This window comes from Lacerta agilis, chromosome 3 (assembly GCF_009819535.1).
Source record: "Lacerta agilis isolate rLacAgi1 chromosome 3, rLacAgi1.pri, whole genome shotgun sequence".
In the NCBI taxonomy this organism is placed as follows: domain Eukaryota; kingdom Metazoa; phylum Chordata; class Lepidosauria; order Squamata; family Lacertidae; genus Lacerta; species Lacerta agilis.
Window position 1 is genome coordinate 15,297,141 of NC_046314.1, and position 27,866 is coordinate 15,325,006.

Below are 27,866 nucleotides of genomic sequence, written 5' to 3' on the forward strand. Positions count from 1 at the left end.
GGTTAGTCTATGGAGTTTCCTTCTATAAAATGTGGTGACAGCCAGCAAGTTGAATGGCATAAAAATTCAAGGTTACCAATGACTATTAGTCATGATGACTGTATGATACCTTCAGGATCAGAAAAAAGCATGCTTCTGAATCCCAACAGTGGAAGAAGGCTATTGTCCTCATTTGGTGGACCATTTTGTGAAACAGGATGCTGCCTTAGGTCAGATCCAGAAAATCTCTCTCCTGGCTATAACCCCTGGTCAAGAATATATGGTCACAAACCCAAGTTTGCTACTGTGTAGTGTTTGAACCAGCTTTGATCTGGCCCTATTTCAGAGCAAAGTTTCATGCATGTAGGAAAAGAATCTGAAAAATGTAAATGAGAACTAGCAGGTTCTTTATGCAGTCTTTTAATTTCCACTGAAGACACTGTTGACATATATTTCAATGTAAATCAGACAGACAACTCTGTCTAAGCAGTAGTAGTAGAAGAAACACAATAGGCAGCTTCATTGAGGTCCCTGTTAGTACATCATTGCCTAATGGAGGGCACCTATAGATCAGGAAATAACACAGGGAGCAATCCTAGCAATCCTCAGCTGCATAGTTCTTATAAGATTTTGGAAGGATTAGAAAACAGGTTAAATGAGTGATTGAGAACAACATCCAATGGGCAAACCAAGCACTGTAACTAGTTAACCCAAAATACGAATGGTGTGATCTTGCAAATGCTATGACCAGGTTTTCAGAATTTCTCAATAATTCATTCGTACAGGTGAAACTCAAAAAATTAGAATATCGTGGAAAAGTTCATTTCTTTCAGTAATTCAACTTAAAAGGTGAAACTAATATATGAGATAGACTCATGACATGCAAAGTGAGATATGTCGAGCCTTTATTTGTTATAATTGTGATGGTTATGGTGTACAGCTGATGAGAACCCCAAATTAACAATTTCAACTTTGGGGTTTTCATCAGCTGTATGCCATAATCATCACAATTATAACAAATAAAGGCTTGACATATCTCACTTTGCATGTCATGAGTCTATCTCATACATTAAACTCCAGTAGCTAATGAAAACAATTGCTTACATAAATGGACTTTTCCACGATATTCTAATTTTTCAAGTTTCACCTGTATATGAGCACCTGGAAGGGCAAGACATGGGCAAAATCTCCATGCATTCATATTGAGTCAAGTTTTCCCATTGACTTCCTTGGGCTGTGTGCATGGGCTGTATTTGATTAGATACATGCACAGTGTTCTTGCATGTGTGGACTGCCCTTTTCATAAACACATTCAAATGCACTGCCTCCCTAGAAGTGGAGAAGGTTTTTGCAGGCAGGAAATGCCATCAGAGCTTCCCTGTCCACTAATAAGCCTTAGATTAGACCATTGGGTAAGATGGGAGCAGTCTTCTAGCCATTGTACTCTGTGGGGTGCAGCTTTGGGACAAGTCCAATCCTGTGAAATGCAACCTGACAATTGTAAGAATTCTGCAATCTTTTCTAGGGAAATCGCCACAACCGTTTTGTCTGCTCAGGAGCCAGGACCCACCTGTCAATTTTACTTGCTGACAGAAGGCTCCTTAGCCCCGTGGGAAGGGTGATCGCTCAGGGGTAGATTACTTGTTTTGCATACAGATGGTCCCAATCCCTGGCATCTCCAGAAAGGGCTGGGAAAGATTCCCTGTTTGAAACCATGGAGAACCACGGCCAGTCATTGTGTAAACAAGGCTGAGCTAGATTGATTATATGTGGCAGTTTCTTATGTTTATTGCTAGCAACTTGGCCACATATTCCTGGGTGAAATTGGATCCACCATTTGAGAACTGCCATGTGAAGCTATTGCCCATTTTGCCCCTTGTGCTCCACAATTAACCCCAAATGGTGTGCACAACACTTTGCCTCCAGTAAGAACTTATATCAAGGCACAGGACTCTTCAGCTCTCACCTCACACATCCAGAGGACAAACAAACTGTTTTGAACTACTCAACTCAAACTCAAAAGCAGTCACTGCTGTAAGTGGCAGCATGGCACAGTGTCCACACCAGAGTGGACCCCCATGGTTTGCTTGTGCTGCCAGGAGGACCCAATCCTTTCACCATTACACAGGGAAATAGGAACCTAATCCTTGCACTGCTACACAGCACAATCCAGTTGTTACAGCTGTGTTACGTAGGATCAGGAGTGGCCCCTATTGGTAAACTGACTCATGATGCTTGCACTGGTAAGAATCCTAAATTTAGAACCCACCTATAGGCAAGAGATGTTCCTGCATCATCGATGCTGAACAGTCCATTGATGCTGTCTAAGTGTGCCGATCACTTGTTTGGCAGGTAAGAGGTAGGAGGAAGAACTGAATCCAAGTTCTCTTCTCCCTTCACTGCTCATAGCACCAATTCTCTGCTCAGTGTGGGGAGATCCTCACCAATATTGTGTGAGAACACCTCTGGACCAGGGCTGTGAGTCTATCTGAGTCTATTTTGATGTACATACGTCAGTCTCGTTTGTATGACACCCCCACCCCCACATCTAGTTAAAGCTGAAAATATTTGAGTGCCCCTCTCCTAGAAAAAAGAGGAGCCCTGTCCCCTTCCCCTGAATGTATTACATCTCTATCCATATCCAGTGATTACATTTTAGGTGTCTCTTAACAACATTTACAAAGGCCGTTTGAAGCCTAGTTGTGGCTTTAATAAGTTTCAATGCACCCCCCCCCCAATCTGCCTTTTGTGGTTAAATCTGAAAAAATAAACCTATGCTGCCAATACTCATGGTAAATCAGTATACATTAAGCAGCACAAAAATGGCACACACAAATCTACCAAACCACTCCACGTATTGAATTCTATATTGGTAGTCCAATCAAAAAGTGAGCAATACAAGAAGACAAACAAAGAAGCCACAAACAGAAAGCTCATTCAAGTTAGTACAACAGGACACTTTCAGTCTTTAAATGTCTTTAGCCAGGCTCCTGTAGATATTGATGAAAATAAGTCCAGTCAGATGATACGCACAGATGTTAATAGATGAAAACAAGTCCAATCAGATGGAATATTGAAGATGTGATGCTTTCATCTATTAACATCTGTGCGTATCATCTGACTGGACCTATTTTCATCAATATCTATAGAAGCCTGGCTAAAGACATTTAAAGACTGAAATTGTCCTGTTGTACTAACTTGAATGAGTTTTCTGTTTGTGGCTTCTTTGTTCGTCTTCTTGTATTGCTCACTTTTTGATTGGACTACCAATATAGAATTCAATACGTGGAGTGGTTTGGTAGATTTGTGTGCGCCGTTTTTGTGCTGCTTATTGTATACTGATTTTGTGGTTAAATGTCAACACCCATCCTCTGAAAAACACTGTCTATGGAAGGCAAAATATTTATTAAATGAAAATCAGCTACACGTCCCCATCTACTGTACATCGTTGGAGTACCATATAATTAGAAAGACAGATATCAGTATGGCGCAAGAAACACTTCACTAGGGAAGTTAATTGATTCCAATAATGACATTTGACACAGTCACACAGATGCCATGACATCGAAGACACTGGCCCCAGTGCAGATCAGTTGCAGAAGTCTGGTGGCATCCATAGAAGAGATTGTGCTTGCCTCACTGCATCCCTTGCATTCATCCACTTCACTGGAGTCTAGGTGGGCACCTTGATTATACATTTTGATTATAACCATCTTGATACATTTGGTTCTCCCATACTGGATTGGGGGCAACTTGGCTTGAAATTAAAAGTACTAGACCTAAATTCAAAACAACTGTTTAGGACCTGGGTGGCAGTGGTAGTTAAATAGACCCAGTTGTTTGGGGTTCATACCTTGCATTCTGTGGTGTGGCTGTCTTCTCCTGTGGTTAGAGCCATTCTTGTTATTGAGGGTTAGCATGAGAAGTCATTGTGCAACTGGCAGTGTACATGTTTCACCATCATGGCTAATAATTGGGTCTGTTCTAAGCAGATCACACCAGAGCAGGCAATTCATGAATCAGGTTTAAGATCTCAGAAGTGTAACAATGTAATTCAATATTTTGCTGTTAATGGACAAGCCGGCTTCATTCCAAGCAACAAAACCCACTATTTTTATCATTCCATCCAAAGACGGAAAGGGGTTGGGAAGAACTCAAGCAAAATATAGCCTTTAGGCTACAGTCCTCAAACCCACTCACTCTGGAATAGTTTCATTGACCTTATTAGTGATAACTTTAAGCAGCAAGAAGCCTTGAGGAGCACACCACATTAATGACTGACAGCTGGACAAACTGGCTGCTTTGGAGATGCTCATTAAGAGCTTTTGTCTCCCAGCTTCTTCTTGTTGGTCTTCTCAATCATGGTCTCTACAATCATGGCAGTTTCTTCGTACGTCTGAATTTTGTCATCCGAGAATTTCTCGATGGATTCCACCACTTCCACTTTCTCATAACTCATGGTGCTTGGTGGGCTCAGCTCCTTGAAAGAGAGGCCACCTGCCCTGCCATACTCCTTGCCTATGTATACGCCTGCTTCAGTTCGGTCACTCGGACCCATTGGGGTCACTGGCCCATGTTCCTCGATCCCCAGCTGTTTTGCTGGCTCTTCATGTTTCCCTTCAGGCTTTCCCCACTGTTCAAAGACATCTTCCTTTGCTTTGTCTTCTTCTGGTTTATACTCATATTTCAGGTCTTCCGGCATCTTGGGCCCCTCTTGTGTTTCTTGGGCTTCGAGTTCACCTTTGTCGCTCTCAAGAGGTTCTGGTAGCTCTGATATTGGTTCTACAATACCTCCACTGGGCATCGTACCTTCGCTGTCAGAGACAGTGATTCCACCTCCAGAAGGGATGGGTGAAGAGTAGAAGCAGGGGTCATCATAACTTCCCTCTCCGGTGACAAGTACATACCGCCCTTTAGTATAGAAGTCACTTTTGGGTTCCGGTCTCTGGTAGCATCTGATCCTCTCTCTCACAATGTTGCACAGTTTATCAAAAGCTTTGCTTATCTGTGCTCCATCAGGCACATCCTCTGCAGCCCTCTCTTGCTCCACATCTTCAACTTCATCCTGCCTGTGTTCGCTTGTGATCATTAATCCCTCGTGCTTGAAATCCAGCTGATCGTGATCAAGGCCTTCCAAAGGCCGGTCATACATTTTTTCCGATGGAGCACCATTGGCGAGGTCTTTAGTGGTGATCTCCTTCCTCCTTGAGAACTTCTTCGGCAGACTTCTTTGTCTGGTCTTTGCACTGGTGATGTCTTGAGCAACCAACGTAATGTCTGTGGAGAAGGGGAAAGGAGGGGAAATGGACAGAGCCATTGTGTGAGATCCAACAGAAAATAATAATAATAATAATAATAATAATAATAATAATAATAATAATAATAATAGCCACTCTGGACAGCTCCCAATAGAATATTAAAAACACGATAAAACATCAAACATTAAAAACTTCCCTAAACAGGGCTGCCTTCAAATGTCTTCTAAAAGTCAGATAGTTGTTTATTTCCTTGACATCTGATGGGAGGGCGTTCCACAAGGCAGGCGCCACTACTGAGAAGGCCCTCTGCCTGGTTCCCTGTAACCTCACTTCTCGCATTGAGGGAACCACCAGAAGGCCCTCTGAACTGGACCTCAGTGTCCAGGCTGAATGATGGGGGTGGAGATGCTCCTTCAGATATACTGGGCTGAGGCCGTAATAATGTTCAGTTGTCATTTCAAATAACATAAGCATTCATTGCACTATACATAAATATGCACCTTCCTACATATATAAAAAATCCAAGGCAATTGTCATGCTCTGCAGTTTGTTTAATGCATGTGCAGTGAAGGGGTAGAGATTTGGACAACTGTGAGAGGGAAACTCCATTAAATAGGTTTGCCCTGACTTTGGAAATTATAGGGACAGAACTACCCAAACTGTATAGAAATTTATTCATGTATGTGACTACAGTGGCAGGAATGTTACTTGCTCCAAAATGGAAAGAATATGTCCCAGTTAAAGAAGAATGGACACAAAATATGCAGAAATGACGAAACTGACCAGAAAAATAAGAAATCAAGATAACAAACTTTTTATGAAAGAATGGAAATGTTTTATGGAATATTTACAAATAAACTGTAAACAGATAGGAATGTTGGCAGGATTATTGTAATAGCCTGCAGTTATATAAGAGTATATATTTAAAGTAGATTAATATATGAGTAAATTAAGCTAATTTGGAATATGCAGAATATATATATTAAAAAAAACAAATTTAAAGAACTGCAGAAAGAGGGGGAAGGAAGTTGAGTTTTGAAATGTTAAAATGATTGTAAAATTATTGAAATGTATAAAACTGAAAATCTTAAATAAAATTAATAATAATAAATAAATAAATAGGCTTGCCCTGAAAGGCACCTGAATCTAATTCCTTCCCCATTCCTAGCCTTAGGTCATTACCTTTCCTTCCAAGAGTTGGGGTCTGTGTGATTTTGTAGCTTTGTGAAAATAGTGTCACGGGGGTTCCAACAATGGCAGAATTCAACCTGGAACAGAGGGAAACAACTTATAATAAATGCGTAGCGAAATAACGCCTTGAAAAAGAATGAAGGCTATGCAAAGTCAAACAAAACAGGTACAGCATCTGCATAATTATGGATGTTTATTTCTCTACATAATGTATGGGCATCTTCCAAATAAGTTATTTTTATTCTTTTGTGTTGCCTCAAGCTGAATGCATGGAGAGTATTATGACATCACGTTCTCCAATGCCCACTTCCCTGAGCACCTTGCTGGCTAGAATTATTAGAAACAGAGGAGGATGCTTTCGTCACAGCAATATTTCACAGGTTACAGAAGCAGTCCTACTGATTTTAGGGTTGCCACCATGTCCTCTTTTCTCCAGACACGTCCTCTTTTTCATGGGTATGTAAAATTAGAGTCTCGGCATAGCGATCCATAGTTGAAAGTAGAAATGCTCAAATGTGTCCTCTTTTTTGCTATTCGAAATATGGCAACCCTCACTTATTTTGAATAGATCTCATGGAATACCATTCTGCACAAAGAAGCTGACTGCACACCTGAGGGCAGCAGACTCACTTGAGTCTGTGGATGTGTTAATGAGTAAAGCACATGGGACGCGGGTGGCGTTGTGGTCTAAACCACTGAGCCTCTTGGGCTTGCCGATCAGAAGGTTGGCGGTTCGAATCCCCGCAACGGGGTGAGCTCCCGTTGCTCTGTCCCAGCTTCTGCCAACCTAGCAGTTCAAAAGCACACCAGTGCAAGTAGATAAACAGGTAAGGTAAATGGCGTTTCTGTGCACTCTGGTCTCTGTCATTGTTCCATTGTGCCAGAAGCGGTTTAGTCATGCTGTCTGTGGACAAACGGCAGCTCCCTCAGCCTGAAAGCAAAATGAGTGCCACAACCTCATAGTTGCCTTTACCTTTTACCTTTACCTAAAGCACATGCTAGATGCAGCTCTGCCCATTGCTCTTTGCATCATCTCTATGAGGCAGCCACATAACTGCCTAATAGCAGGAGCGGTCCAGCTTTGGTGTTAATATTAACCAAGGTACCATCAAATTCATAGGAAACTTTTTGGTTTGTTGGTTTGTTTGAAAGAGGCTTCTTAAAGACACAGCAATATACTGAACCCATGAACATCTCCAGCGCCCCCCAAATCTCTCACCTGCTTTCTTCATTTTCAATAATACGTTTGTAGCGCTCCAGTTCACTCTCCAGAGACTGCTTATAAATGGAGAGCTGGCGGCAGTCGTTGGTGTATTTTTCCAAGGTCCTCTCAGCATCTTCGATGCCCTTTCTCAGAGTGTCGATCTGCTCATTGTACAACTGAATCTCATCGTCATAGCTTTCCTGGGTGTTTTTAATAGCCTGTTCCAGCATTGTTGTCTGTTTAAAAGAAGAAGAAAGAAATGAAAGAGAGGGCTTTGAGCATTTATCACCTGGAAAACTTTGCACTGGTACCCTCTCAGCTGGTCACTGTCGGCCTGTTTCAGTCATAAGTTCACTGACTTTAAGCCAGGGCTGTGCTTTGCCTATTTACACTAAACAGGTTATGCTTGAGTTTTGGACTTCCGGAACGGCAAGATGGCGAACGGCATCAGCGTGAGCTCTCTGATTTTATCTTTTAAAGATTGTTTTAATGAGTATAGAAGCTTGATAAAATTTAAGCACTCTGTAGTAATTTCAGAGACAAGGAAGCAAGTATTTTGCAGATTAGGTTACGTGACAATCTGGTGAAGCAAAAATCCTTCGCCAAAAAGCATTTTTTTGTGGAATATAAATTTGCCACCAGGTGGCGATCAATCACTTGAAAAGCAAAGACTTTGCCTGCTGTGAACACATTTTATTCCTTTCTTATTGCTGCAAGAACACTTTTTTTAAAAAAAAGGTTCTATGGGCACCACTCAGGTAGCCTTGAAGAGTAAATTATAGATGAAACCACTTTTAATTTCACTTTAAGGTGTACCTCCTTAAAACCTTGGAATATATTTTCAAACACCAGACTGGATGAGGCTGGGTACCCCCGCCCCCCAAAAAAGAAACACAAACGAAAAGCAAAGCAAAGGACCCTCATAGATCATAAGAACATACAAACAGTCCTGCCAAATCAGTCCAGTGGCCCATTGAGCCTGGATCAGTCAGATCAGTCAGATGCCAATGCACAATCGCTTGTGATTTCCCCAAAACTGGTGTACAAAAAGCATGGCGGAGGCAGAGCACAGCCATAATAGCAAAAGGCCACTGATAGCCCTCCCTATCACAGCACAGAGGCAGACGAGGGGAAAAGTTGGGAAATCATGGGAGAGGAGGAGCAGGCAGAGCCAGAGCAACAGCTGGCTTACACGTTGTCACTAGAAAGCATTCCAGACCCTCCATCTCCCAAAACCTGGCAAGCCTTAAAAGTAGGAGATCAAAGAGCTTGAAGACATGGTTTGTGGCTAACAGCATGTGTACACAGGTTCCCAAACCAGTTTTGGTGGCATACTGGATGCAGAGTAAACAGGAGTGTGTAGGTAAAAAGGTAAAGGTCCCCTGGACAGTTAAGTCCAGTCAAAAGCAACTATGGGGTGTGGCGCTCATCTCGCTTTCAGTCCGAGGGAGCCGGTGTTTATCCACAGACAGCTTTCAGGTCATGTGGCCAGCATGACTAAACCGCTTCTGGCACAGCGGAACACCGTGATGGAAACTAGAGTGCACACAAACGCCGTTTTCCTTCCCACTGCAGCAGTACCTATTTATCTACTTGCACTGGCATGCTTTCTAACTGCTAGGTTGGCAGGAGCTGGGACAGAGCAATGGGAGCTCACCCTGTCGTGGGGATTTGAACCGCCAACCTTCTGATCGGAAAGCCCAAGAGGCTCAGTGGTTTAAACAGGAGTGTGTACACAGGCTTAACACAACAGTATTTCTGGGGGAAGTACCTCAGTCTGCAGTTTAATTTTCTGAGCCTGGAGCTGGCATAGGATGCTCTTGTATTCTTCCAACTGGCTTTGAAGAATCGGTATCCTCCTCTCAGTTATCAGCTTCTCCTAAGATGAAAGCAGAAAGAGGGAAGGGAATTGGATTGTGTGCAAGTACCACAGAAAATCTGATTATGCATGGAAAGGGACGTGAAAAAAGCACGACTAGGCCATGTGCTTCCAGCAGGAGTGCCATCAAAGTCATACGGTTTTCAGAAATTGCACTTGATTTGAAGGGATATACATTATGGTGAAATGATGAATAGCAAAAGACCATTAATGTACAAGCAAGAAATATTTACAGGATTTCAAAGGGCAGCTCTTAAAAAGTGAATCAGAACGAGGTTGATTTCATGGAAGGACATATTTAGATGCACGGAACTGCCTTATTTCCAATTGGTCGTATCAATAACTTGGGAAACCTAGAAGGGATATTTGACCAATTGACAAAATGTCCTTGAAAATGCCACAACTCGTCCTTCGCTGCTACTCACTTCCTCTGTATGTTGCAGTGATTCGAGTGCTGGACAGACCGACCTGGGAGACAGGGGTTCTGGTCCCCACACAGCCATGAAACTCACAGGGTGGCCTTGACCAGTCACTGTCTCTCAGCCTAACCTTGCACTCCTTGGAGAAAAGGGGGGATACAAATAAATAAGCCTGGGGAAGGATGACACTGTGGCGGATGGGTCACTTAGCATAAGAGAGGCCCCCTAATTTGAGCAAGGGTGTTCACATATCTGAGCACCTTTGCTTCAGATAATCCCTGCAAGCAGTTGTTTGGCTAGGATCTCCATCACTCTGTCATGAATAGTGGTGGCGAATGCCCCTTCAGACTCGTAAGGTGGAAGGCAGAGAGGCCAACAGTAGGTGAAGCCAGAGAAAAAGCCAAGTAATGCAAGCTTGGGGCCTTTCCAGGCTTGCCATTTACAATTTCTGGGTTGCTGTTCTTTTGAATTTTATTTTGATTTTTTTTTTTTGCATGCCGCCACACAACGTTGCCATTATGCAGCTCGTATTTCAGAATAGTGTACACACTTTTGTGAAGATCCAGATGGATCCCCAATATGTTCAGTGGTGTGGCGTGTGGATTGCATCAACCTGATTTTTGTATGGATAAGGTGGGAGCTGGTGGGTGTGGGTTGGGAGACATTGGCTGTGTGTCACTTTCCTCGGACTGGTGGAAGCAGAGGCGGAGCTAGCTGCTCTGGCACCTGGAGCGGCGCACATGCTGTGCACCTGGGGGCGTGGCTTGCCGCCCGTGGGGGTGGGGCTAGTGCCCAGGGGGTGCCGCCCATGGCGAGTGTCCCAGGGGGGCAAAGTTGATGTCACCCCCCAGGGATGGCACCTGGGGTGGACCGCCCCCCACCCCCTTCCTCCGCCATTGGGTGGATGCTGCCCATTTGCGAGCTCAACTCAGAGGGGAGATGAAGGCAGGGAAAGACGATGGCACTGAGGTAAAAGCACAGCAATATACATATACAATATTCTAACAAACCAGAATCTTTTCTTTTAGGTATTGTAGGACCAGAGATTCTGAAGGACCAGACAAAACTATTTATGTATGTGACCACGGCTACACGGACTCTCTTAGCCCAGAAATGGAAAGATGGTACAACTCCGACTAAAGAAGAGTGGCAGACAGAATTGACGAATTATGCCGAGGTGGCAAAACTTACAGGATGAGAAACCAGGAAGAGGAGGTCATTAATAAAGAACGGGGAAAGTCTATAATTTTTTTGAAAAAGCTACTGTAAACTATAATGTACATTGGTAGGGTTGGTGGAAAACTTGTAGTAAAAAGTTGAGCTATGGATTTATACAAACAGAGTTATGAAAGAGATGCAGAAGGGAAAATCAGTACATTAAGATCCACAATTGGGGGTGGGGGAGTCAAAAGGGAGTAAAATGCAAAAATAAATTTATTTTAAAAAGAACAGCAATATACTGCTGTGCAATGGTTGTCCGCCAAGAATAACCATCCTCCAAACGTTGCTTCACCAATCCTCGATCACCCCATTTTTCTTCTACCCTTTTACTACTATTTGAAAATCGGATCCTTCTGCTCATTTCTTTTAACGTGCCACAAACATTGTCAGTGAAATAAAACACTTACCTCGCTGGCTCCAGCTGCAATGGTGGATACGCGAGGAGTCGTTTGCATGATCTGTTGTAAAATACTGACATAGGTCTGTATTTCCATGAGGTTCTGTGGCAGAGCAAAAATGATTTAAATTCGAAAGAATCAAAGGCAGGATCTCCGTTCGACCTCTCAACTCTTCCCCTCCCCTCCTTTAGAAAGCCATGAGGGAAAGTTTAGACTACTGTATCATCAGAGATTGCTATTGGCTAGGTCTGCTCACCTTTCCTGGTGGGTTACATTGGGGACAGGCATCCAAGATCCAACTGTGATCCGGCAGAGGGGGCAGAGAGCTGATGCCCTCGGCCATGTCGTCCCAGCTGCATCACTGGTGCTGGGCGGGGCCACACTCTGTTTGGCCCCGCTGGCCAATCAGCACCGGGAGGGGGCGTGGTCGTGGGAGTTTTAACCATGGCACAGCCGGGCAGGACCTCCTCTCTCACCCTTTTGCCGGATCTCCTGATTCACCCACCCTCTTTTCATGCTCTGCTCTGATATGACCTTGCTATGGATGGCTGTTGGCCGCCATATTGTTGGGGCCAGGCAGGAGTTTTTTTCCACTTGGCAAATTGGCACCAGACATTTGATTTTCGCCTACCTGGTAGCAATCATCAAAGCTTTGTAAGGTTAGGCATTGGGTAAGCCTTTGTTTGGATGGATGGGAGGTTGTAGCCTTCGCCTGCCCCTCCTCAGTAAGGGTATCCAGTTTAAGGGATCTGGGGGTGTGGATTCTGTCTGATGCCCATACGTGGGCTAGGTCCATGCCACAACCCCAATGGGGCTTGACCAGCCCACGAGCCGCCCACGAATCGAGCTGCCCGTTCTCGCACGGCGGCAAACCGCCACAGCGCAGTGCCAAAAATTGCTTCTGCAGTGCCAGAAATCGCAGGGGGGGGGCATGCTCATGCGAGCGCCATCTGCCCCATGCAGGGATCTCTGCAGGACTGATCCAGCCCAGGCAAGATAAACCTTGCTGACCCCTGGCCTAAGCCAAACAGCTCACATTTGAAACCAATAAAGTTGTGGCCTATTTGAACCCATAAGCCAAAATAATTGTGTCCATGTAATTATTGTTCATAAGGGAACTGTGGGTCACAGGGCCTTGGCACGCAATGGTGGGACAGCCCGACTATTAGGCAGAGTGAGGCAGCTGCCTCAAGCAGTATATGGGGAAGAAATGGCGATCCTTCCACCTTTGCTACTGAGAATGTCAGTGGTTCCTTTCCGCTGGGAGACAGAGCTGTGTGTGCCTGCCTTTTATCCTCTAAACTAGCCTGCTGCCCACAGGTCTCATCACCCAGTGTTGAGGCAATTTTCAAATGCTGATCTGGTTGACCTCTACATCTTCTCCTTTGCTTCAGGTAGCCAAATGTCCTGGCCTGACCAGCCACAACCGTGTATCCACAAATGCAAACAAGGAGAGTGAGTTGACTGTAGGATGGAAAAGTAGGCACTCAGGACTGGGATCCTGTATACTTGGTAGTTGTGTTTTGGGTAGGAGGGTGTTTTGCAATGAAGTACCTGATGCAATGGCCTCTTTCACACAACTGTTAGGCTGAAGTAGTTTGCTGACAGTAGTACTTCAGTATTGTCTGAGGCAAGTAGTGGCCTATTATTATTATTTTTACACACACACACACACACACACACACACACACACACACACCATCTTGTAGATGGGTATCCATCTGTCCTGCTTGCAATAAAGGCCTTATTGCTTTGCTTAGTTTCTTTCACTTAAAGGGCTAGGGAGACAACAATGCTTTTCCAACATTGACATTACAGCTTGTGCTTGACATCTGCTCTGTTTGGTTTCAAAGATCACCACCACACCTGCAATAGGATTGCAGACCTTTAAAGCCAAGGAAAAGCCTTGCAGTTTCTAGGGACTCAGCTACATTAATCAAAAAGCTCAATTTTGAATGCGTTATAAACATGCAAACACCGGATAGTGCTGAAGAGGGGGGAAAAATCTAAGCGATTTTCACATAGCGGTTTTTTTTCTTTTGTTATAACCATTTAATTTCTGACTTATGTATAGCACACACACACACAAACACACACACACACCTGTGTGTAGATCCATCCTAGGTAATTAAGGAATTGTTCTAGACATGTGAGACCTGCAACAAAACATTGCGCTGTGGAATACCTTTTGTCAGATATCTATCCTTCTGGTTTTCCACTCCCCTCCTTCATCAGTCATCTTGCATTCTTTGGCCACTGACCATTCATAGTCCCCATTGACTTGTTTTGCCCCCCTCCCCCCATTAGGGTTTCTCCACCAAGATTTTCTATTTATAGCCACAGCTCTGTAGCCCCAGAAGGTAGATCAACTTCCACTGTATCATACCACTCTACTGTGAAGGTGCCCTAAATAGAGGGGGAAGAAAACGGGAGATAGAACTTTGTTCATTGGCTGAAGGTCCCTTGTCAGCCAGAAGTCAAGAGCCTACTCTCTGTTGTCTACACGTCTTGGCAGGCAAAGAAAACTCAGAAGAAATCAAAGCTCCCCTGTTAGCTCACAGAAATTACCTTTTTGTATCTGTCCTTTGCAGCATTAACATCATCCTGCAAGAACTGTGATTCAATCTGTAGTTCCAGATTACACAGCAAAGCTTCATCGGCTTCCTGTAATAAAAACATTTCTTTTTGTTATTTTGAATTTACCATCACATTCTGTATTTTGTATATTTGTACAGTGGTACCTCGGGTTACGTACTTACCGGTAATTCGTTCTGGAGGTCCGTTCTTAACCTGAAACTGTTCTTAACCTGAAGCACCACTTTAGCTAATGGGACCTCCTGTTCTTATCCTGAAGCAAAGTTCTTAACCTGAAGCGTTATTTCTGGGTTAGCGGAGTCTGTAACCTGAAGCGTATGTAACCTGAAGCATATGTAACCTGAGGTACCACTGTATTTCCAGTGTTCCCTGTTTTAATGTTTTGAATGTTTGCTGTGAACCACTTTGGGCACAGCTTGCTGTAGAAAAGTTGCATGTAAGTAAAATCAACCCATCAATGACTGTTCCAGTTTTACACATGCACAGCCAATCACATGCGGCAAGCATTGTCCCAAGATGTGCTATCTGCCTCAAACGCTCAGCTGCCAGTGCTCAGACAGAACCATCATATTTACGGGTTGCAAAACAGTGACATTCCTGGCAAGGACATGTGATGGGGAGCCATTCAAAGAGAACTGCTTTTGTGACATGGCCCAACAAGCTAATCCAAAGCGTCTGCTGTGCTGTTCAAAAATGTGTAGATGCTTGCTCTTTCCATTATATCACAGAATGCAGAACTGGCCAGGTCTGCTGATGTGCCAGGAATGATAAAGATAAAAACTTAGCATGGGCTTTTGCTCTGGGCCTTGTTATCTGCACTGTGAGCGAATGAGATTAATACAGACCACAACCAGAACATTCTAAGCCAGCGACCAGCCATTTGCTCAACATTTCTGCGTTCTTTTCGATCACTTTTTGAGAGATGAATCAGCAGCAAAATAGTGAACTCATGAGCCCACTGGCACTATATGGACATCTATACGAAGCCACTGGGAGAGGTAATCAGGGGAGTTGGGCTGGGTGTTCATCAGTATGCGGATGATACCCAGCTCTACCTTTCTTTTAAATCAGAACCAGTGAAGGTGGTGAATGTCCTGTCTGGAGAAGGTTGGAGGATGGATGGTGGCTAACAGATTAAGGTTGAATCCTGACAAGACTGAAGTACTGTTTTTGGGGACAGGGTGCAGGTGGGTGTGGAGGACTCCCTGGGCCTGAATGGGGTAACTGTGCCCCTGAAGGATCAGGTGTGCACCCTGGGAGTCATTTTGGACTCACAGCTGTCCATGGAGACACAGGTCAATTCTGTGTCCAGGGCAGCGGTCTACCAGCTCCATCTGGTACGCTGGCTGAGACTCTACCTGCCTGCTCACTGTTTCGCCAGAGTGATGCATGTTCTTCTTATCTCCCGCTTGGATTATTGCAATGTGCTCTACATGGGGCTACCTTTGAAGGTGAACCGGAAACTACAATTAATCCAGAATGCGGCAGCTAGACTGGTGACTGGGAGTGGCCGCCGAGACCATATAACACCAGTCCTGAAAGACCTACATTGGTTCCCAGTACATTTCTGAGCACAATTCAAAGTGTTGGTGCTGACCTTTAAAGCCCTAAATGGCTCGGCCCAGTATACCTGAAGGAGTGTTTCCACCTCCATCATTCAGCTCTGAGGTCCGGCTCTGAGGGCCTTTTGGCGGTTCCCTCCCTGTGAGAAGTGAGGTTACAGGGAACCAGGCACAGGGCCTTCTCGGTAGTGGCGCCCGCCCTGTGGAATGCCCTCCCATCAGATGTCAAGGAAATAAACAACTATCTGACTTCTAGAAGACGTCTGAAGACAACCCTATTTAGGGAAGTTTTTAATGTTTGATGTTTTATCGTGTTTTTAATATTCTGTTGGGTGCTGCCCAGAGTGGCTAGGGAAACCCTGCCAGATGGGTGGGGTAGTAGTAGTAGTAGTAGTAGTAATAATAATAATAATAATAATAATAATAATAATAATAATAATAAATAATGTAGGGAAATGGAGGCAGACACTACCTATAAGTGCAAGCTTTGATATAGAATGAAGTAGATTTTGGCTTGGGGTGGGGGAAGCAGTCAGTGTGCCAGTGTCATTTGTTTAAGATACTTTACATATCAGGATAATCTGAGTTCCTTCTCATGAACCAACATCCTCATCCAGCAAAAGAAAGCCACACACAGAGCAACAGCATCTCTGACAGTGGCTTCAGATGCAGCCACATAGCAAAACTCATTCGAGACCCACCGATCTAGCCGCATGCATCTTGTGATGTGGATCAGAATGCGAGCACACAAATATATCTGGATCCAGTGCTTGTGATTTGTGGTGCAGGCGCATCATGGTTGATCCCAAAACAAGGGCTGGGTAACGATCAGATCAAAACAGATGCTTGAGTTAAAGGAGGCCATAATTTCATAGGTTGCAGCAAGGTAAGTAGGCTTGGCATTGCATCGTAGCATGGGTCTGTTTTCTGTTTCGAACCTAGGTGTTCTGTTTTTTTGGGGGGGGACCCATCCCAGCACACCTACAGAGGAATGACTTTGAGAGTTGACCAGCAGAGAGGACCCAGTGTGGTGAGGGCCATGCGCTGGCAACCTGAGGTGTATGACAGCAGGCTTGGCCCCACCTGCCCATACTGTGGCCAAGTGCTGGTGCATTAGCTCAGAACCACAAGGGCATCCTACTGAACCTCACCTCACAACCAAGAGCCAATCAAGAAGAGTCAAATTGTACTCCAGCCATTTGAAACCAGAGACCACGGAGAGCCTCAAGGAAAGACTTTAAACCAAGTGTGGGTTGCTGGGGAAGTCTGATCACCCCTCTTGGTGTGGCGGCATTGCAGGGCAGCAGATGCTTCACTGGGGGGCCCTGATGAGGGAACTGGAACAGCAGTGCCCTCCCTGATAGGCGGTGAGGGTTTAAGCCCCCTCCACCTGTCAGGAACCGGATCCTAGCCTGCACCCTGCTTTGGCGAATAGGGATGCAGTCTGGGGGCGCCGGCTGTACCAGGGGCAGAGCCAATGGAGCAGGTAGGCTTCCATCGGATCCGCCCCTTGCCCCATTTAAGCAGCCCACACCTGGGGCACTACCTGCTCATTCCTTCGCCGGGTTTCCCCACCCACCCACCTTTGGTTTAAGCTGATAGTCAATGACTTTGCTGTGGCTACAGTGGTTGCCGCTCTTTATGGGGCCGGACAGGAGTTTGCCCACCGGGCTAACTAGCACCGACCCGGTGGTTTTGCCTACCTCATAGCAATCATCACAACTGGTTGGGCATTGGGGCAATCCTTTGTTTTTGGATGGAGAGGAGGTTGTAGTCTCTGCCTGCCCCTCCAAACGCTGGGGTATCCCCTTAAAGGGATGATGGGGGAGTGGCCATGTCTGCATGCCCTGGCGGGGCCAGGGCCAAAGGCACTCCCCCAGATGGCGGTCCCTGCGGGGGTCACCCTATTTGATGTAAGTCTTAGGAACCCGCACCTGGATTGACCACACGTCACTTCCAGCGGGCAGGCCGGAAGTATTTAGAATGCCCCATGTCCAAGCCAAACCTCTTTCATCAGTATTCAATAAAGTTGTGGCCTGTTTTGATCCCAAAACCAGTCTTATTGGTCTATTATTTGCATGAGTTGAGATATGGGGAGCCCAATGCCTGGTCCTGTAAGCTCATTGTGGGAAACAAAGGCCTAGTTTGGTGAATGATAAGACTCTTCCTCGGCTGATGTTTCACCTTCTCCCCAAGATCCCACAAGGCAAAACAAGAGCAGGTAATGTCTTGCAAGATTCAGGGGGAATCTGGGTCTCCCTTGTCACTGTAGCCAGCCGTGCCACCTCATACATTGATCCTTGGTGTGCAGGAGCACACAGACCTGTGAGAAGTAGAACATGACTGGAGTATGTTGGCCCATGAGTCTCCCCACCCCTGACCCTTTGCATTATTGTTTCTGTGCAATAATTTCCCCAGACTCCTAGTCCTAAAAGGTGATTTCAGCAAGTGATTAATCAGCATTCTTTCCCACAAGCGATAGATACAAGACAGGAACCTGACAGGTTTGCAGAGCTGTTGATTAATGCTTCCTTTCATTGGCAAGTCCTGATTTCTGTAGCTACTCATGTACATCCCTCGGGATACAGTTTCCAGTCCACATTCTCAGAAACAAACTAGCCAAGCAAAACACTTCCAGCTCTTCTGCAGACAATCTGCTGCAACCTTTGGTTTTAATGCACCAGCCTAAAGGTGATGGGTGTGATTAAATGGTGTCTCAGTGCATAAGGTGTAGCCAATTAAAATGCAACAAATGTCTGAATTTTGACCTTCAGAAAAATTAAGTTCATTGTATTTAAAAACTGTTGCGTACAAAACACCAAGTGAAGCTGGTAGAAGATGCTCCAATCCACTGAGGCCTCTTGGGCCTCTAGTGATAATGCCGAGTCTAAAAGCAACCCCAAGCTGGGCACCTCCTCCTTCAGAGGGAGCATCAGAAACCACAAATTCACAGTGCTTCCATCTGGTTGGGTCTTTGTCCATCTCATTGCCCAGATACTGAGACCTCCAGGTAAAGGTAAAGAGTAAAGGGGACCACTGACCATTAGGTCCAGTCGCAAACGACTCTGGGGTTGCGGTGCTCATCTCGCTTTATTGGCTGAGGGAGCCAGCGTACAGCTTCCGGGTCATGTGACCAGCATGACTGAGCCGCTTCTGGCGAACCAGAGCACCGCACGGAAACGCCGTTTATCTTCCCGCCTATTTATCTACTTGCACTTTTGACGTGCTTTCAAACTGCTAGGTTGGCAGGAGCAGGGACCGAGCAACGGGAGCTCACCCCGTCATGGGGATTCGAACTGCTGATCTTCCGATCAGCAAGACCTAGGCTCTCTGGTTTAACCCACAGCACCACCCGCATCCCGAGACCTCCAGGTAGAGGGCGGTATATAAAACAAACAAACAAACAAACAAACAAACAAACAAATAAAATTTCAATAGTATATTGGCTAACAGAAGGCCATTAATTTGATGTTGTACTTCAGACTACTTCAAATACAGCAAAAGAATAAATTGCACAACAAAACCAAGCAAAACTCACACACCCAATCAGCTAGCCTTTACAATTATTTTGCAATGCAGTTATCCAGCCAAGCAGAAAAATGCACACATGCTGAGGAATCCACATATTAGTGAAAATAACACACTGTTTTTAGGGGAAACGGTGTTGTTTTAGGGCACATTGCTTTGTAAAAATGTATATATTAGGCAGCATTCCCCCCTCTAAAAAAAAACAGCTTAAGAAGAGCTGAACATTTGCAAGCAAAAACATAAACAGCTTATTTCAGTTAGAGAGAGAGAGAGATTTATATCCTGTCCTTCTCATGCCTGTTCTGCACCTGTTTCGTATGATGCACAGGTAGGGGGGGGGACTGGAAGGCTTGCTTCCATCCTATTTGTGTGCATGAATGAAGCCAGGTGTTTGTGATCTTCCTCTCAAAAAGGTGACAGTATGTGCTCATTGCTTTGCCTTTCTAAGAGCTGGTACCACTGATTTTTAATTTGAACCGTGCGACTCCTTTTTGTGTTTGCAGATGCACTAGGAACAAATGCATTTGGGCAATTTTGATATTTATTCAGGCTGATTTACAAATGTTCTCCAGCAGCAAATTTCATCTAATGGCTTGTTTCTGAGCTGCCATCGTGGGAATTGCATTAACCATTTGATATTTACAATTTGTGACAGGTCAGCCTATGTCAGAGGAAAGTGTTTACTTCCTCGATTGAATTACACCCGCAAACAAATGAACCCTTGGTCACACCAGCCATATGTCCAATACACAATTTAATTGTTATGTTTCTTTTACCCTCTGTTGGCACCTGCACAGCGCAACAACTCTGTTGCACCTCTGCGTCTGACAGCGGCACTGCTCATAGCAGATATTTGGGTGAGGGGGGGGGTTCAGAGGGGAGCTGATGAGTCAAGAGAGTTTTATGTGCACATAAATGCCAAAGGGGAGGAGGGATTGGACTGTGGAAAACTTTCTTTATGATGGCAACAGTTTGTCAAGAAAAGAAGATGGTTGCCAGTCATGCTGTGGGTCAGCTCTTTTAAAGAGGCACTTGTATAGCGGAGGCTTGACAGCCATCTGTCAGGAATGCTTTGATGGCAGGGGGTTGGACTGGATGGCCCTTGTGATCTCTTCCAACTCTATGATTCTATAATTCTATGATCATAAAAGCTAAAAATATAATAATATATACAGTGGACCCTCTAGTTACGTACTGCTCTGGATATGTAACTTTCAGGTTATGAACACAGCAAACCTGCAAGTGTATACTTCTGGGTTTCGGCACATGCACATGTGCAGAAGCGCTCTGCGAGCCGCGTGCATGCACAGAAGTGCTCGATCGTGCTGTGTGCATGCGCAGAAGTGGCACCTCTGCCTACGGACTTTTTGGGTTGTGGACGGACCCCCGGAATGAATTTAATTTGTATCCGGAGGGTTCACTGGAATATACACATTTCTATACAATATTGCATAACATACATTTCTGCAAAGCAATTCCCCCTAAAATAACATACCCCCCCAAAAGACAACCCACCAGTATGCTGTTTGCAGTAATATGTACATTTGTATGAACATTTTACTCCAGTGTAATGCATTCTTGTACTCATTCCTTAGTTGGTTAACTGCACTGCCAAATTCAGAAGTGTGAATTTTGAAGTATGGCTGTCCTTGAGTTTGCAATTTGTTTTAAAAAGGGTGGATCAGGTAGGTTTAGCTTTCGATGTGAACATAATTGAATTTCTCTCTCATCTCTAGTTCCTATTTAAATCAAATTAGAACTGACAGTATCCACCCATTTCTAGCATAAAAGAAAGTGAGGGGGAAAGATAATAAAAGACCAGAACTGAGGCACGGCAGAAAGGAATAAAGACATTGAGATTCCATCAAATGTGGAGATTGCCCATGTAGCAAACTGTTTTGGTTCATTTGCATGGTGGGGAGCGACACATCAGAATATAATTGACAGAATGCTGGTAATTATTTCAATTAAACTGAAGAAGAATCTATCTGCCAAAGAGGTAGAAAAGGCACTCTAAAGCATCAATAGGAAGATAAATAGCAAAAGCAAAAAATTAGCCATCCAAAATAGGAAAGAGGGTCCATTCTTTCAGCCCATAAGTAAGAAATGAGCCCAGTAGGATAAAGTATCTATTTAATTTTAATATTAGAATTTCCTCTCAAAGGAGAACAATGTTTTTCAGCTATGTCCATTGCTGTATCAAGTTCTGTAGCACAAAGACCTTATCTCCCCTGTCCAAAAAAGCATATTTCAGATTTCATTTGAAAATAATCTGTTCTCAGGAGGCTTTATGTGTTTGCCATGGAAACTAGGTTTGTGCAAGAGCCTAGTGTTGTACAGATATAGAATGGATCCTTTCCTTAAACAGACAATCCTGATAAAGTATTTTACAGGCTATGGCTGATGTACAAACTTGACTGTGATGTAATCTGCTACAGAGTTTTTCCTTTCTTTTGAACCTTTAGCTACCCAGAACGTGCTCATTCAATGCTTTTCTAAAGGAAGCGTGTGTGTTTGCTTCTCTGTGTGCATGCACATGCCCTCATAATACCTGCACAGTTCTTACATGGTTGTTTTCACAGGATCCACAAGTTCTCCTTCAATTTGCCTTAGTTTAGTATCTGGGCAATGGGATGGACGAAGACTCATAAACTGTCCCGACAAGATGGAAGCACTGTGAGTTTGCGGTTTCCGATACTCCCTCTGAAGGAGCAGGTGCCCAGCTTGGGGGCAATGCTTTTAAACTCTACATTATCACTAGAGACCCAAGATGCCTCAGTGGCTTGCAGCATCTTCTGCCAGCTTTACGTGGTTTATCAGCTGAGTAGAAATAGCCCACCTGGATACAGTAATCCAGGTTGGATTCCTATATTGTGTTATATGTGGGGCCGAAAAGCATCTAGAAACTCCAACCAGTGCAGAATCTGGCTGCCAAAGTTCTGGCTTCTTTTGCTAGATGGAGCCATGTCTAACAACAACAACAACAAACAAACAACAACAACTTATTTATACCCTGTCCATCTGGCTGGGTTTCCCCACTCTGGGCAGCTCCCAACAGAATATTAAAAACACGATAAAACATTAAACCTTAAAAAGCTTCCCTAAACAGGGCTGCCTTCAGATGTCTTCTAAAAGTCGGATAGTTGTTTATTTCCTTGACATCTGATGGGAGGGCATTCCACAGGGTGGGCGCCACTACCGAGAAGGCCCTCTGCCTGGTTCCCTGTAACCTCACTTCTCGCAGTGAGGGAACCGCCAGAAGGCCCTCAGAGCTGGACCTCAGTGCCCGGGCTGAACGATGGGCTGAAACATGAGTTCCAGATGAACTACATTAGCTTTCTGTTCATGACCCAGCCCAATTCAAGGTGTGGTGTTTACCTTTAAAGCTTAAAATGGCTTGAGGCCCTGATAACTGAAGGAACGCCTCCTTCTGAACAAGCTTATGGTGCACTATGACCCTCAAATAAGGTCCTTCTGCTTCATATTCAGAACAGAAGTACATAATGTAACAAAAGTTAGGAGGGTCTTTGTGGTGGCTCCAAATATGAAATAGCCTCTTGAGAGAGGTACACCTAGGGTCAAATTTGTATTCTTTTCAGCACCAGGTTAAAAGTTTTTGATTTGATGAAGCATTTTAAAGGATGATATTTTCAGATTATGTTACTGAATGAGTTTATTCCCCTTATTTTTGTTGGACTGTATTGTTGGTTTGTAGTTTGTTTCTGCATTTTTTAAAATAATAATAATAATAATAATAATAATAATAATAATAATAATAATAATAATAATAATAATAATAAATATTTCCTAGAATCCTTTTTTTTGGAAAAAGGACCGTTTATGCATTTTTCAGATAAATAAACTAAATATTGTTAGAAAAATGCAGTTTGTTACACCTAAAGTAAGCATGTCAGTTTCAAAATGGTGATACGTGTGCCATGTGACTGCCTGGTTTTTGCTGGCAGCAATTGAACAGTGCCCATGACATGGTTGCTAACAAGGAACACCAGGTGAAAGTATCATTGGCCGAGGGGAAGCAGATAGTCTTTGATATTGTGAACTTACCTTATTGAGTCGTTCAAGAGTAGTTTTCAACATCTGCTGATACTCACATTCATTTCTATATCTACGGAAAAAGAGAAGCAAAAAGGGAAATGTAAATAATAAAGATAATAAAAGAAAAGGGTAAGTGGCTCAGTGTTCTGCTTTTTGTTTCCAGGTAAAAGTGAATAATGGCAGAAACAAACAATTTGTCATGATTTTTCATTTATAACGAAAAAAATTGATAATATTATAACAGAAGTTACAAGATAGAACAAAAATGTTTTGAAAACCAGGTATAATATCATCGTGGGGGGACAGTGTTTCTGATAATTGTTACACCCCTGCTATTAGTTTGTTATCTTTTTATTAGTTAGTTATTTAGTCAGTTGTCTTGTACTTCTGTGGATCGATTGAAAATCCAGTCTTTGTTTTCAGTGAGGTACATAAGAGGGGGGGAGAACATGATGAAAGAATTTAAGGGAAAGAAGGGCAATTTTGTGTGTGTCAGGAGTCAAGATTGAGATTATCAACTGGCAACTGTTGCTGTAGACCAGTGGTTCCCAAGCTGTTTTTGGCCATGCCCCACCTAAGCATCTCTAAAATCCTGATCCCCATGACATATAATTCTTATTATTCAAAAAATGAACTCCTATTCATGTGGGGGAAGCCTAAAAAGCCATTCACTGTTAATAACTTTTTCTCAAATTGCCCCCCTGTTGGGAACCACGAGTGTAGACAAAATAAAACAGGGATGGGTTAACCTCAGGGTCAAGGACTGAATGTGGCCCTCCACCCTCTCAATCTGGCCCTCTGAACTGTTATAAGGTCTCTTCCTTACCGAGGATAGGGAAATGGGGGTGGGGGTTAGAAAACACTGGCATTTGCCAGGCTGGAACGTGACAGCATGTGCATTGGGGGGGGGGAGCCACATCTGTTGCACTGCTGAAAAAGTTTTGCCAGCCCTGACATAAAGGCATCCTAAAGATCGCTAAGTGTTGTGCGAGGTATTTATTCCTTGAAAATAATTATACACTGTTGTACAGCATGCACTTTCGATACGACAATTCTTGGGGTTCTGCTACCCACCGATCAATGCCAAGTGCAGAGTGGAGCATCTAAACCTGCAAAACCAGGTCCCTAACAATTCATGCAGCGGGTTTATTATTCATTTGTTTGTTCATTACATTTCCAACCCACCTTTGCTCCAAGGAGCGGTGGTGAACGTGGTCCACCTCATCTCCATTTCTATCCTCATAATCTAAGCCACATGCATCTAACTGGGGCTCTATAGGTTCAGAATATAGCCACGTTCATGAATACATACACAGGCACCACCTAGTGATTGTGTGTGTGTGTGTGTGTGTGTGTGTGTGTGTGTTTACTTCCCTTCAAAAACCACAGGCAGCCTTATCTATCACTCCAATACAGAGGGTAGCACTTGAATCAATGGATTCAAACACCAAGCAAGGAAATTCTGACTAAAAGTTAAGAATAACCCTCATTAGAGTTTTTAAAGCAGAGGTTGGATGGCCATCTGGCAGGGATTCTTTAGCTGTGATGCCTACATTGCAGAGAGTTCCAACCACATTATTCTATAAAGGTTAAGGTAAAGGACCCTTGGACAGTTAATTGCAGTCAAAGGTGACTATGGGGTTGCGGCACTCATCTCGCTTTCAGGCTGAGGGAGCCAGCATTTGTTCACAGACAGCTTTCTGGGTCATGCAGCCAGCATGATTAAACCGCTTGTGGTGCAACGGAATACCGTGACGTAAACCAGAGCATACGGAAATGCTGTTTACCTTCCCACCGCAGCGGTACCTATTTATCTACTTGTGGTGGTGTGCTTTTGAACTGCTAGGTTGGCAGAAGCTGGGACAGAGCAACAGGAGCTCACAGTTGTGGGGGTTCGAACTGCCAACCTTCTGATCGGCAAGCCCAAGAGGCTTAGTGGTTTAGACCACAGCGCCACCCGCATCCATTTCCATGCACTCTGGTTTCCGTCACAGTGTTTCCCTCCCCTCTCGCCCACAGCCAACTTACTTGTTACGGAACTCATCCAGCATGCGCTGAGCATCTTTCTCCTCCCGCTCCAACTTAGCTCTGTCGGAGGCCAGTTCGCGAACCCGCTGGCGGTTGAGGTCGATCTGAGCTGCGAAAGCCTCTTCCAGCTCGGCCAGCTCATCCATGCGCTGAAAGGTCTCAAGCTGCTTGCGGAAGATGGTGTTGCGCTGCTCGAGGACCCGGGCCCGGTTGATGTAGTTGGCAAATCGCTCGTTGAGCTCTTGCAGGTTCTCCAGGCCCTGAGCTTGGGCGAAGCTGCCAAACTCAGGTGACTGGGGCAGCTCCTCGAAAGCATCCGACCTCTCATACTTCTCCTTGCGAACTTCACGCAGGTAGCTGCTTCTGTACATGGCGGCCTGGGGGGATGTGTGCGGGCCCAGAGATCCCCTTTGCCATTCCCTTTCTCTCTCCAGTTTGATGGCGCGATGTTTCTTGGACTGGGAATGGAAAGAAAGGGGATGCGCTCAGCTCTCCTGCCACAACCTTCAAGGACTGAACTGCCTCTCTGTAGTTTAGGATTCTAAAACCCTAGCTAGATGCAGTAGACTAAATAAAATCCAGCGGCCCCACCTTCTCGACCTCGGTGTTTCCATCCTGTCAGCATTTTGGTGCTTTCTTTCTCTCCGTCTGGTTCAATTGTGCGAGACCCAATTCAAACCAAAGGGAGGGAGATGTCCTGTTTTTGCTGGAGAGGCAGAAAACAAAAGCTGTGTGGCTTTAAAGGATGCGTTCAAAACATTCCACTGCTTTTTTCTCTTTTTTTTGTCCATCTCAGTCAGGGATTTTTGCATGAGGATGTCACATTTCATTGATGCCTATTGGGATGCTGGCTTCATTTTTTTTTGTTAAAGGTGCAGGGATGAGGAATGTTTTCATCCTAAGGTAAAGGCAAAGGACCCCTGGACTTTTAAGTCCAGTCAAAGGTGACTATGGGGATGCGGCGCTCATCTTGCTTTCAGGCACCGTGAAAGAAACCAGAGTGCACGGAAATGCCGTTTACCTTCCTGCCGCAGTGGTACCTATTTATCTACTTGCACAGGCATGCTTTCGAACTGCTAGGTTGGCAGGAGCTGGGACAGAGGAACGGGAGCTCATCCCATCGCACAGATTTGAATCACTGACCTTCTGATTGGCAAGCCCAAGAGGCTCAGTGGTTTAGACCACAGAATCACCCGCGTCCCTGTTTCATCCTAAGGACTTCCTTATAGCATGGCAACACTCACACCAGACATTTAAATCACTAGGACGCCACTTCAAACAGTCATGGCTTCCTCCAAAGAATCCTGGGAACTGTCATTTGCTAAGGGTGCTGAGAGTCATCGGCAAGCCCCTATTCTCTCCCCCCCCCACCAGCTAACATTGGCAGGATAGACATTTTTGCACAAAAAATAAATAAAATACAAGGGGTTCGGCTAAAAAAATCCTCTGTCCTCCTTTGTCCAGCAGGAGCCATCCTTAGATCTAGTCCTTCCCAGGTGCAGAAGACCTTCTATTCACTGAAGGTTCGTTCTGGATCCAATTCAATATATCATGAGAAGAGAAGACTCCCTGGAAAAGACCCTGATGTTGGGAAAGATGGAGAGCACAAGGAGAAGGGGACGACAGAGGATGAGATGGTTGGACAGTGTTCTCGAAGCGACTGGCATGAGTTTGGCCAAACTGCGGGAGGCAGTGGAGGATAGGGGTGCCTGGCGTGCTCTGGTCCATGGGGTCATGAAGAGTCGGACACGACTGAACAACTGAACAATAACAAGAAGAAGAAGGTAACAACAGAGGAAGAGATGAATTGGGGTCAATGAAGGGTGGGTGGGTGCAATGATAGCATCTTCCACCTTTTCCCATCCAGATTCAATAGCAATATGTGCTTGTGTTGTACAATTTCCATCTCAGATGTCCTTTGGACGTGTCCTCAAGGTGGGGCAGACTGCACTGACTAAAAGAGTTGATTGTTCGGATTGAGATATATATCTAGTATCTAAATGAAAAATCATGCCTGTTGAACACCACCAGAGGGCTGTAAGGCTACAGCAATAATCCTACGCTAACTTTGTAGTTCAAAGTGAGGGAAAGGCAAGGTCAGGGGCGTAGCAAGGGGGGGCATAGGGGGCAGCCCACCCCATGTTCCATAATGGAGGGGGTGACAAATTATCAAGGAACAATTACTGCCCTACTAGGGCAGTTCATAAAAAAACTTTTTTTAAAATACCTGCTCCAAAGGTCTTATCTTACTATACTAGGGCTTATATAGCTATATATGAAATTTCATGCATATTGGTTAATATCTTGACCCTCCTCCACCAAAATAGCTGTTTACTTGGCTGTTTTCCTATGTTGTGAAGTCTGAAATTTCAGTTCAGTGGAGCACTTGCTGTTCCCAACCCTAACCCTGTGGAAAGCCATCTAATTAGACTTTAATTTGATTTTGAGATGTTTTTAGGAGGTAATTGAATTATTGTTTGATTTTGTACCAATGTTATGTATCTGATGTTAGCCACCCTGAGCCCGACTTCGGCCGGGGAGGGTGGGA

The 27,866-nt window shown here is 44.5% G+C and overlaps 1 protein-coding gene across 1 annotated transcript; it reads right to left on the reverse strand.

Annotated features, from left to right (window-relative positions):
* Window positions 1-3,420: 3,420 nt before the first annotated feature.
* Window positions 3,421-25,807, reverse strand: BFSP1 (beaded filament structural protein 1). Its single transcript, XM_033142900.1, has 8 exons — window positions 25,319-25,807; window positions 23,300-23,360; window positions 14,118-14,213; window positions 11,559-11,651; window positions 9,404-9,511; window positions 7,648-7,868; window positions 6,420-6,505; window positions 3,421-5,256 (listed from the first exon to the last, which is right to left on the reverse strand). The coding sequence occupies exons 1-8, from the start codon at window positions 25,687-25,689 to the stop codon at window positions 4,295-4,297; spliced, it is 1,998 nt and encodes a 665-aa protein (XP_032998791.1). The 5' UTR covers window positions 25,690-25,807; the 3' UTR covers window positions 3,421-4,294.
* Between the last annotated feature and the right edge of the window lie 2,059 nt (window positions 25,808-27,866).

What these genes read in the sequence shown, in the direction of transcription:
- BFSP1 (XM_033142900.1), bottom strand. Translation starts at nt 25,689, where the DNA reads ATGTACAGAAGCAGCTACCTGCGTGAAGTTCGCAAGGAGAAGTATGAG. An exon ending in CTCTTGAACGACTCAATAAG is followed by an intron (nt 14,214 to 23,299) that starts GTAAGTTCACAA and finishes TTTTTATTACAG; the next exon opens with GAAGCCGATGAAGCTTTGCT. An exon ending in CCCAACTCTTGGAAGGAAAG is followed by an intron (nt 5,257 to 6,419) that starts GTAATGACCTAA and finishes CCTTCTCCACAG; the next exon opens with ACATTACGTTGGTTGCTCAA.